At 36.9% G+C, this 11,756-nt stretch overlaps 1 protein-coding gene across 1 annotated transcript; it reads right to left on the bottom strand.

The window, feature by feature from the left end:
* Positions 1-4,354: 4,354 nt before the first annotated feature.
* Positions 4,355-5,637, bottom strand: LOC136836094 (pigment-dispersing hormone type 1-like). The gene is made up of 3 exons (XM_067100059.1): positions 5,500-5,637; positions 5,118-5,214; positions 4,355-4,972 (listed from the first exon to the last, which is right to left on the bottom strand). The coding sequence occupies exons 2-3, from the start codon at positions 5,211-5,213 to the stop codon at positions 4,832-4,834; spliced, it is 237 nt and encodes a 78-aa protein (XP_066956160.1). The 5' UTR covers position 5,214; positions 5,500-5,637; the 3' UTR covers positions 4,355-4,831.
* Between the last annotated feature and the right edge of the window lie 6,119 nt (positions 5,638-11,756).

Here is an 11,756-nt window from a genome sequence, read left to right as displayed (position 1 = left end):
TGGCTGAAGCAGGCAAGAAATAAGTTCACGAAATGTTATCCAGGTAAGCAAAGAGTAATTGGAAGACTTGGAAGGATGGTCACGATCAATAGATAAGTATAGTTTTGTTAAACAATTGTTTTGTAGTAAATGGAGTTCGAAGATATTTTCGGTAATTTTAAAAGTCGTAAAAATAACAGTAGCGATCAGGGATATCGTGAAAAATGTGTAAATGGACTAAATCAATATTTTCTTCTCTATTTTTTTCTAGGACACGGCATACTGTAATGGAACCACGCACGAATTTCTTGTTTACACTTCTTATAGCTGAACCTTGAGAAATATCAAGACAGGAAAAATTACCCCAAAAATCCATTCTGTTGTTACTCCCTGGAAATGGCGTCTTCAGTTGTTGATGAAAATAGTTTGTCTTCCATAAAAACTGCATTTCAGCAATGGACAGTCCTGCAGGGACGATGGTCTAACAATACCTAACTGACAGGACGAAAACACCATGTACCTTCAGGTTTGTAAGATTTGTTTGAATACAATAAATAAACAGGGAAGTTTAGAATGTCTTTTACTCACATATCTAAGTAGGTATACATTTACGAGTATATAGGAACCTATATATTTTGTGCACATATAAATGTATGAATGGACGTTGCAGAATATAGCCATGAGATTTTACATTGTATGATTTTTCATGCAGAATAAAGCAGAACGTACACTTGGGACAAACGTGCTCAAAACCGTATATCTTGAAATGATATTAACGGGTTTCACCCATGATTTCATCAAAACAGTATCAGAGTTAGAAAAAAAAAGATTATAGGCCTCTGGGAATACAGAAAAGGCAAAGAGGTCCAGAGTCAAGTATCTCACTTCAGAAATCTTTAAAAGAATGTGTGAGAAAATATCGCGTAACTATTGGATAACAATGACAGACAGAGAGCAAAGAAATTTGATGTCTTCAATGAATTCTGAAGAACATTAGCTCAAGTAAATGAAAAAATAGGGCATATTGTCCCAACCGCATCTAGTTACACAAAATTTAATTTGATGAAATGCTGATCTCAGCATCTGCAGCAATCATGTAAGCATGCAATAAGGAAAACTGAGAAGGAACATCTGAATTAAGTTTGGGTATAACAATGTCAAAGAATAAAATGCACAAATGTTCCTTCGTTAAGAGCAGCAGATATAAAGCCATTCATTTAAAGCTTTCGAAGAAACTGGTAAACATCTGAGATTTTTCTCCTTAGTCCAGAATTATGTTTTGGGCTATTCTAAGACCCTGATAATATTCTTTCCCCTCCTAGTACCCACTACTTTGGAAACTAGTCTTCAAGCAATGGAATCTGATATCATCTTTCTCTTCCTTTTCTATGAAAATACTGTAAAAGGGTTTTAAAATTTTCGCTGTGGGGTTTCTAAGCACAGAAAACGTCACAGTTGTTCATAAAATATTTCTATTATATTATTAAAGAATTAAAAAGAATTTCATCTATGTTTCATTTCGAAAAAAAATAGCGTAGTCTTTTGAAATAATGTTCAACTTTAATTGCTTACTTCAAGGAGTCATAAAAAACACAACGAAATTTCTGTTTCTGTTGATTCTTATATTATATTATTTAAGAATTAAAAAGATTATCATCTATGTTTCATTTCGAAAAACAAAAATAGCGTAGTCTTTTGAAATAATGTTCAGTTTCAATTACTTACTTCAAGGAGTCATAAAAAACGCAACTAAGTTTCTGTTTCTATTGTTTCTTAGAATACTTATCAAAAATTAAGATTTATATAAGTATGTTTATTTCATTTATTTACCTCTTCTTACACTGGAAATAGAACAAAATCTCATTGGTTGCAAAGAAGATAGTTTTTCTTGAAAGAAATTCAAGGATAGTTCACCTTTACACAATTATATCTCGTTTTTCTGAGAATCCTAGTTCTATTTGAAGTCCGCTTTATGAACGAGATTACTATCATTATCATAAGAATTTAACTGAAACGCAAATTCTTTGGAATTTCCTAACTTTTGGCGCTATAAAGACATAAGGCTGAACTGGGTATTAGGTCCAAGATGAAATGATGAGAATGTACAATACTAGAAGAATATCCTCGACCGCAGCAAATACGATTGATGAAGATGTCGATAGCCTATGTACTTTTTGAAAGGCTAGACACTTGCCAGTGTTTAAGCTCTGTTCAGTTCTTGATAGACTGTCATTGGCGTATGAGAACTAGGGAAGGGATTTTGGTGGAGCCTATAGGTCTACTTGCGGAGCCATTAGCAGGCCATTTTCCTGGTTCTCCCAGGTCTCACATAGGTGAAAGGACCTTGGGTGCTGATCATACACAATACTAATCCAAGTTTTACTTCCATAAATCATTTGGTTTAGCCCTTCGACAGTACATCTTCAAATGTTGTTCTCAGAGGTTCTCAGTATGATGTAGCGTCTGCCTTGGCTGATCTTTCTGACCAGGGAACTTCAGCAATACTGTATTGCCATGTCAGTATTCATTTTTACTCATCTCAATAAATTTAATAAATTTTATAAAGACCTTAAAACTAGATGGGCTTCATTTTTTAGAAACGAGGATCTACGTATTTTGAGAGAATTAGCTAAAGACGAAGATATAATCATTGTGTGTCCTGACAAGGGTAAGGGAACACTAGTTTTATATATATATGACTGTATGAGCAAACTGCACTCAATTCTCAATGACTCATCAGGATTTCAGCATTCTGGAACACCTAATTTACAAAACGTTACCAAAATAGAAGACAAAATTAATAGGTTCCGCAGAACACTCAAACACAACAACGTCATTTATGAAAACACTTTCCAAAACCTTCTCATTACAGGTTCCACATCCGGAATCATGTGTGGCTTTCCCAGAGATCCACAAGGAGGGCGTCCCACTTAAACCAATACTTTCCTCGTGAAATACACCAAATTATAAACTTGCCAAGTATTTAGTTCCGTTGTTAGAACCGCTTACCAATGATATGGTGTAAACAAGTAAAAAATGCCCCGAATTTTCTTCAGCGCAATCGAGTATTCTGTACAACGTATACAGTAGTCAAGGCCACCGAAAATAGATCTATCTTTCGGTGGTTTTGGTGTAATGCTTAATGAGCAGCGGACCATGAAACTTTAACCACAGCCCAGTGGTGGCCTGTCCTATATCGTTGCCAGACCCTCGATTATGGTTAAATTTAACTGAAAATAAAATAAAAACTACTGAGGTTAGAGGGCTGCAATTTGGTATGTTTGATGATTGGAGGGTGGATGAAAAACAGAGCAATTTGCAGCCCTCTAGCCTCAATAGCTTTAAAGATCTGAGGGTGGACAGAAAAAGTGTGGACAGAAAAAAGTGCGGACGGACAGACAAGGCCATCTCAATAGTTTTCTTTTACAGAAACTAAAAGTGCTGTTGATTTTAAGGAGGATATTCTGAAACAGGACCCTGACCTTTTTATGGTCATCTTAGACATTGGATCCCTGTCTACTAATGTTCCTGTTGAGGAGACGATTGGGATTATTTTCAAAAACTTTTGCCTTCTCCCGATTCCCCTGTTTAAAAGTTTTAATAAACCTTTATTCCAGAAGCTTTTAGAATTAGCCGTGCGGGGCACTGTCTTCATTTTTCAACGATTCTTGTTTCAGACAGGTGGAAGGGACGGCAATGGGAAGCCCCTTGGGTCCTACCTTAGCCAATACTTTTATGGACTCCCTGGAGGAGACAGTATTTGATAAGTGGCCCCCTTAGTTTCCACCCTTTATTGTATAGAAGGTATTTCCCTTTATTTAGACATTTGCTTTGTTTAGCGTGATTTCAATGCTGATTCCTTTTTAGAGTTCATCAGTGCCCAACATCCCAATATTAACTTTACTGTAGAGAAAGAATCTCGTAACTCTTTGCCTTTTGTGGACTTGTATGTATTTACTTATGCTTTATATATATATATATATATATATATATATATATATATATATATATATATATATATATATATATATACATAATTGCATAATATGCATAAATATGCATATACTGTATATGTATATATATGAATTTTGTCACATAACACCATGACATATTTTATTTACAAATATTAAGCCACAAATATTGGTTATTATCCATTTCACAAGACCAATGGATTAACATTACACTATATATATATATATATATATATATATATATATATATATATATATATATATATATATATATATATATATATATATATATATATACAGTATATATATTGCAGTACTTTAAAGGTGGGTAATTGTATAATTTTATATAAGTAAAGCCATAAGGATTTACGTAGCCTTTCAACTAATAACAAGTAAAAGCGACAATAAGGTATGTTGCATGGTCTTTATTATATGTAATAAGTATTACATTTCTTTCTACAGTAACGTGGTTTAACATCTTTTGCTTGTATGTTGTTATGTTGTTTAACTAGAATAGTGAACTCATCAGTAGCTGACTGGAAAATCACATCCGACGAAAAACTTTGTAGTTAAAGCTGGGATCGGTTTTCGAGTCTTGGTTTCTCTCGAGAATGAGAGAGAAGACCAAGAAAACAAAACGTTTATGTAGTATGTGTTTCTACTGATAAATATCTTAGCCTGCAAAGAAAAGGAAAGCATATGGATATGGTATTTCTCTTTATTTAGACAGTTCAAGGAATTTCAAATTTAGTTTTTACCATTCCGTTCATGAAGATAAAAATAAAGTTATCAAATTCTGTTATCGATGTCTTTGCGGTAGCTTCTCACAACAAAACAAAAGCAACTGTTTTGTCTAGCTAAAATTTCATTAGATTGTCGTCTTATCTTTTTCCAGCTTCAACCATAACTCTGGGAATCCCCAAAATAGAGTTGATCATTCCTGAGTTCCTCTTGTGAGCCTCTGCTGCACTCCAGGGACCGCGGGTCATTCGCAAGATTTGTGCTGCAAGCTCCGCCATCTCCTGAGAAGAGAACCATCAAAACTTTTTCAGTCGTCTTCGTTTGGCCCAATATGCATGTAAGAACACGTCGAAATATTATTTTTTACTCATCTCACTAAATTTCAGAACCATGCTTATAGTTCTTGGAGAGTTACTAAACCCTTACCTGTCTCTCAGCAGCTGGGAGGTCTTGTTCGGCAGCTGCAAAGCAGGATACAATGGCTACCATTACCACGAGAACAGCGAAGACCTTTGCCAGCATTCTGGAAAAGAAATACCTAGCAGTTTCTAACAGATAAAGTGACCTAAATAGTGATAAGTAACTCAGACCATTAAAGGAAATAACTGGAAAGAAATATAAATTCAAATCTTGCAGACATAAGAAAAATTATGGTCGTGAAAGAGAAAGCTTTGCTGAATACCATGATTTATAGAGAGTGAGTACTTTTTGTAAAATAAGTAAATAAACAAGTAAGTAAGTCAGTAAGTAAATAAATAAATAAATAAATAAATAAATAAATAAATAAATAAAAATATGTTTAACTCACTTTTCGAGAGAATGTGATGAGAAAGTGACCAGAATAGCAACTCTGATTCAATACTGAGGTCGAATAAGATCCTTCCATTTTTTATATAGCACTGGCCTGTACAAGGGGTACACTGACCCTCCTCTAATGACTCCCATACGTAAAGCATCTTGAATAAATGATTTTCTTTATTTGTTGTCTCTTTTCTTTTTCATCCACTGCTTCCTTTCAAACCTTCTGAAGCAAGCACCATTCCTATTGTTTGTGCATCATTTCTTTTCCTTTTGTTTGAGCATAACAAAAGAATTTGATAATACATGATCCCTGGTATGATAGTCTGGTAAGTTTGATGAATATTAAAACCAAATAAAATTCCTAACCAGTTTATTGATTAAAGACCGTTCCCAAGTGTGTGCAAAAACCAATGTTTAAATCGCTCACGTCATCAGGTAAATTGCTTGCTCCTGAATAATTTTTTTGTTCGAAAAAGCTGCAAATCAGTTATAATATTTCATCCATTTGCAAGGAGAAGACTGTAATGTGTTATTATTATTATTATTATTATTATTATTATTATTATTATTATTATTATTATTATTATTATTATTATTATTATTATTATTATTAATACGATGTGCAGGACAAAGGCAAAATAATGAGAATAACTGGAATGATGGGTGGTCAAGATACAATCTGTCTCCATGGTAAGGTGGGAGGGAAAAGAATGTGTAGCACTTGACATTCTAGCATAATATCAAATATGAAAGCATTGAACATTTTCTGTTTCTTCATTGGTACATTTTATCATATGGATTATCCAATGAAGGTTAAATAATTGCTAATAAAAATAGTGCAAATGGCATTAGAAATTTTCTGGAGCTGCAATGCCTCGGGTCATAGACGAAGTCACTCGAATAGTGGCTCTTTAAAAAAGAATCATATGCAGAACTTTGCAGACATCAGCAAAGCACCTATTTTTTTCAGAAAGTATGACCTATAAAGAGAAACAGAAAGAAAAGTTCACAGGAAGCAGGAAATACTGTATTTTATACATATAAATCTGTATCTTATGGTGCAGAATGTCTGCTAAACAATGAGCAACACCGATATTGTTTCCCCGTGCATTTGGAAAACCTCTAAGGATACCACTGTTGAAAGGGAAAAGTAGTCTGTCATGGCACAGTTAATGTAATTAATATTTCCAATACCACAGGGTGCCCAAAGTAAAAAGAAAAAGAATTTTTCCAATGCTGGGTCAGCAGCAGGAGTTTTCGATTCGTGAAATTAAAAACGGATTTGCAAACAATTTTTTAATGAGTGCTAAACAGCGATTCTAGTTAATCAAATAATTAAGGTGATAATGAGTTTGGAAGAGAAAAAAAGTCAATAAAATAAAAAAACATAATTCATGTACTGTGTTATGATTTGAAAATGCTTGAAATCTGTCTATCACTTTCGGATGTATTGTTTACAAGGGTCTGTTCATTTCGATGTTCAACCATAATTTTGTGTGGATTGCTTGTTTGAAAGTTTGGTTTGTTGACCTGGCACTGGAATCTTTGCGTGTAAGTGTATGCACGCGCGAGCGCGCGCGCGCGCGTGCGTGTGTGTGTGTGTGTGTGTGTGTGTGTGTAAAGGGGGTAATTTATTTTTTTTAGCTCCCTGATATTTATAGATGCACCTATGTCTCACATAATTAAAGATACATACGCATAGTATATGTTGAATGTGCACTTGCAAATGGAATAAATTATAACTATTTAGTAAACTGAGAGAGAGAGAGAGAGAGTTGGGGAGGCGGATTTGAGACCGAGATGTGCTTTAACAATGGTTAGTTCAGATTAAGGTGGCCTTTTCCGGCAAATACCTTGCTACTGACGGCGTAAGTGTGGCAAGTATCAGAAATGTATAGGGGTCCAGATGCAGACATCTGGACTCATGCCAACCAGCTAATTAAACAGGGTACCAGTTGTTACATCGTTACATCACTTTAAGCTGTGATTACACCTACTCTTGCTGTTTTAACTCTTGAAATCTTGGCTTCAACAGTAAGAACATCCAGATAACTGCAACATCATATATGCATCAAAATTTCACTGATTTTGTTAAAATTGACGTAAATATGCTTTATTTCTTCCCCTACATCCTTTGTCATAAAGATATACAGAGAAACCAAGGATGATAAGAAATGAAGTACTAAAAGTATCATAAAATAAAGGTTTTCAAAATGTTTTCATTGTAATATTATTTATTGTTGTTCAGAAGGTAAGATTTGGGATGAAAAGCATTAAATTTGATGAATGATCTAATGGAAAAGAGAACTAGTTGGATTTCCCATTGATGCAGTCAGTCAGACTCAGTCTGTGTTAGCGACCGACCGACAGTAGTGTTATTGTCAAAAAATGCTACATGAAGTGAACGGATCCTTGATCATGTCTGTATGCCGGACCCTATGCATTCGGAACCTTGGTAGATATACCCGAATTATTGTCTATAATAGTAGTGTCATTGCATGGTTCATATCAGTAGTCGAATTAGGAGGATTTTTAGACAGGTATCCAAGTCTCTTTACTTAGTTGTTATGCTCAGAAACTATTTAAGGGATAGACAACGGGTTCTAGGGCTACCTTGTTGCTAACTAGGCCTGTCCTATGGCACGGATACCCTACTCACTGAGAAATAAATTTAGGCTGAGAGCTTCAAGACGAACCTAGCCGAACACACATGTTCATGAAAGACAGAAAGGTATAATTGTAAGGTAATTAAGTGTATAGGCTATGATGAATTTTTGGAGCCAGTTGAGAATGACAGACACATGTACGTTATGCCATGTCATGACCAGACCAGACCTTATCTTCCTAACCTGACTTAGGGCTTCGCCTCAACCACCCCGAGTAACACTGAACAATGGAAACATGAGCAGAATTCCACACAAGGGAAGTTTTAGAGCCCACCAGTCACCAAACGGAATATTTTCTTCTAGGCAATGTTTTTGTTTATGTTTATGTCCTTGGCAAAGGTTAAAAGTATTTACTGCTCAGTTATTACGCTCTTCCTCGAGGGTGGTATTAAACACGGCGCCTATTTTGCTCATAAACTGCCAGTCACCGAACCAGAGGGGTGCAGTTGTAGTATTCAGTTTTGCCAAATATATTAATGCCCAAGTCACTGTCTGGTAAAGTCAGTAGGTGCACACAAGCGTTCGGTAATTCTGTATATTAGCTCCGCGCCTGTTTTACCTTGTAATTCTAAAAGCCGGCTGTCGCGGTGAGCTAGACTATGGCAATTGACGTTTTCCTATGTTATTTTACTTGCTTTACAAGAATTTAAAGTAATGTTTTGTCGGCCGGCTGTAACTAAGCTGTCATTGACCTTTGAAGACTCACGCGACTTGAATTGCCCCTGCGCAGGGGTAGGTCTAAGCCAGCATTTCCGGCAAGCCCCCACCCCTCCATAGCTAATACAGCAAAATTATAACCAGTAAACACCCCAAAAATACCAACATAACGTACCTAGAGGTTGTTTACTGGTTACAATTTTGCGTGTTAGCTATGGAGGTGGGGGGGCGACCTTTCCAGCGGAATGCTGGCCCAGACCTACCCTGCGTTAGGGAATTCAAGTCATGTAATCTTCAAAGGTCAATCTGGCTTAGTTACAATCGGCGACAAAAATACTTTAAATTCTTGTAAAGCAAGTAAAATAACATAGAAAAACGTCAATTGCCACAATCTAACTCACCGTGGACAGCTTTTTAGAAAACAAATTACCTTTCAACTGGTTTTTCTACACGTTTAGAGTTCTGATACTGGCGGTGCATCTGTTTGTTGTCGGCCAAATGGAATGTCCCTTACGCAGTGCTTAGTACTGGGCCGAGGCGGTTGGGTACTTACCACGTTAACAAGTTATTGCACTTGCCGGACCCGGGATATGAACCGTTCTTTGGGAAATTACAGGTTAATTAGACTTGAGTGCCAAAAATGAAAGGTAAATTCGCCAATTAGCAACCAGAAAACTGTAGAAAAAGTCAAGTTATAGTGCCGTCAACAAACGAGCTACCCTATTGTTCTACCAAAGCGTTCTTGCATAAGAAGTAATTTTTGGTTCTTGTGGCATTACAAATTTTTTGCCATTTATATAATGTTCCACAGCACCCCTTGAATCTGTCATTGAAACTTGATTGTAGACTGATGGCAGGTGGGTGGGTATTATTTTACTTTAAACCATCATCATATTTTGGACTTGTAAATATCATTTTCCTGACATTCATTTTGTTAGCAAAAGTGTACATTTAGAATTTGGACTGCAACCTTATATCCCGTAATTTGGGGACCACAGTGAGAAGGTGGGCGCTTTTGGGTGAAGGGAAAACACAAAATGAGTGAAATACATGAATGATAATCCCATTGAAAGTTCTCATTCAGATTAAAAGTTTTTAGAATGTTCTCAAACATTTCCAATTTGCACTAGGGTAAGAACCTGGTGCCTTAGGTGTGGTTGGTTAGGTTGCAACCTTATTATTATTATTTCCAGCAGTGACTTAGGTTAGGTATGCGGGGTCTATTCTCAGGTAAGGACTTGGTGTGCGAGGTTAGGCTAGGTGGGTAGTGTGGGAAAATGCCCTCCATCTTCTTCTAAGGGCTAGGTAAGAACCAGTCCCTAGAGTCGGTTAGGTGGGTGTGTGGGGCTAGGTAAGGATGCACTCCCGTGTTAAGTTAGATAGGGGTCTAGGGGTAGATAAAGACCTCTGTCATAGGCTAGTTAGGTGGGGGTCTTGGAGGAGCAAAGGTTTAATCAATTGTTGTCGTTTACTCCTTATGTGTTTTCCCCATCAAAACCTCACTTTACCACTGTGGTCCCCAGATTGTAGGATATAAGGGTGGGGTCCACTGTCTCAATTAGTATTTATTTGTTAATATAATGAATGCAGAAATGTTTTAAACACACTTTAAAAACACAGGAAAATTAAATTTTCAAGTCCAAAATGCCATAATGGTTCAAAGAAAATTTTACTAGAGTGTGAGTGAGGTTTTTCTTTGGGTGCTGTCTAGTGAGGATGTTCTGCTGCTTTCTAGTAAATGAAGTTGAAAATGTGGTAAATATTTACCTAAATGCCACAACCACTCTCATGAGAGTTAGGCCCAGCCTAGTACTAGCTCCATGGTAGGGAATGTTAAAACTAAAAGTTGATCAAGTATCTTGGTAACAGTAAATTTGCAATAGGTTTAGTATCACTTTCATTTTAAACATATTAATGAGATCTGTTGGAGAGACCCCACTAGGAAGGTGTTGCTTTCTTTGCTTCTGAGACAAACACCATGGAGTTTATGGGTGTGGCATCTGTCCAGGACTGTCTTGTGGCTCAGCCTTTGGTTGAACATATTAACAGACTTTTGCCGTGACAGGTATCAGGATAAGAAGAAATTTTTAGGAGGTTGCTGGTATCAGGAAGTAAAGCTCTATCCTTCGTTGCTTGCACACCAGAATGCTGCGCATTGATGAACCTTGATTTTAGGAGACATGATTGGCGCTCTCCTCTCCTGGCAGGTTTCTCATGAGTGTAGCCTCTTGCTGAGAACAGCTTATTGCTGTTTCTGGGAAGTAGCTTGGAGGTGTTGGTTGAACCTCAGAGACTTCTCTTTTCAACTGTGGAGTCGTTCAAATTCAATTCAGGTGCAAAGACAACTGCAGCTAAATTGTTGGGTGCAGTAAAGCTTTCTACATATGGGGTGCAAGAAGCCTGGTTTTCTAAAACCCAGAAAGATAGCCCAATCTTTTTCTTTGAAGAAGGGTTGAAGCCTGCCCAGCCCTTTCGTCCTTCTCCCCCAATCTCTGGCTGGGAAGGGAGGTGGGTAAGAAGGAAGGGGTTGCTGAAGGTGATGATCCTCTTCTTCCACTGCCATGGTAAGAGGGGTTGCCTGGGCTCTCTTTGCTTTCTTTTACCTCATTTCAAGAGCAGTGTCTAGGCTGAAGTACTTGCTGGAGTTGGACAAGATACAGGTAACTACACACTTAGCATCCAGTCTCAGTTTTAGTTACTAGGATGTCTCCCTCTGTCCTCCCTCTTATAACAAGGCTAGGGAAGGGGCTGGTGACATAGTAGACATACTCTGCACTCATTATTTGGTAATAGCCAGAATTAGCTGCCCTCTATCATGAGATCCTTTTCGAGGATGCCATGGTTCTCTGAAGTTTCTTTACTCTAGTACCTTTCTGTATTGCAGGGGTTACTCAGGCCCAGGGCCATACTTCTTAGATAACCAAATTACCAGACCAAGTGG

The sequence above is a fragment of the Macrobrachium rosenbergii genome, chromosome 56 (assembly GCF_040412425.1).
Source record: "Macrobrachium rosenbergii isolate ZJJX-2024 chromosome 56, ASM4041242v1, whole genome shotgun sequence".
Taxonomy (NCBI): Eukaryota; Metazoa; Arthropoda; class Malacostraca; order Decapoda; family Palaemonidae; genus Macrobrachium; species Macrobrachium rosenbergii.
Note: the sequence above shows the minus strand (reverse complement) of the source record. Positions and strands in the feature narration are given on the sequence as shown.

Coding starts and splice junctions, on each gene's coding strand:
- LOC136836094 (XM_067100059.1), bottom strand. CDS start 5,213: ATGCTGGCAAAGGTCTTCGCTGTTCTCGTGGTAATGGTAGCCATTGTA. Junction 4,973..5,117: donor TCCCAGCTGCTGAGAGACAG/GTAAGGGTTTAG, acceptor TTCTCTTCTCAG/GAGATGGCGGAGCTTGCAGC.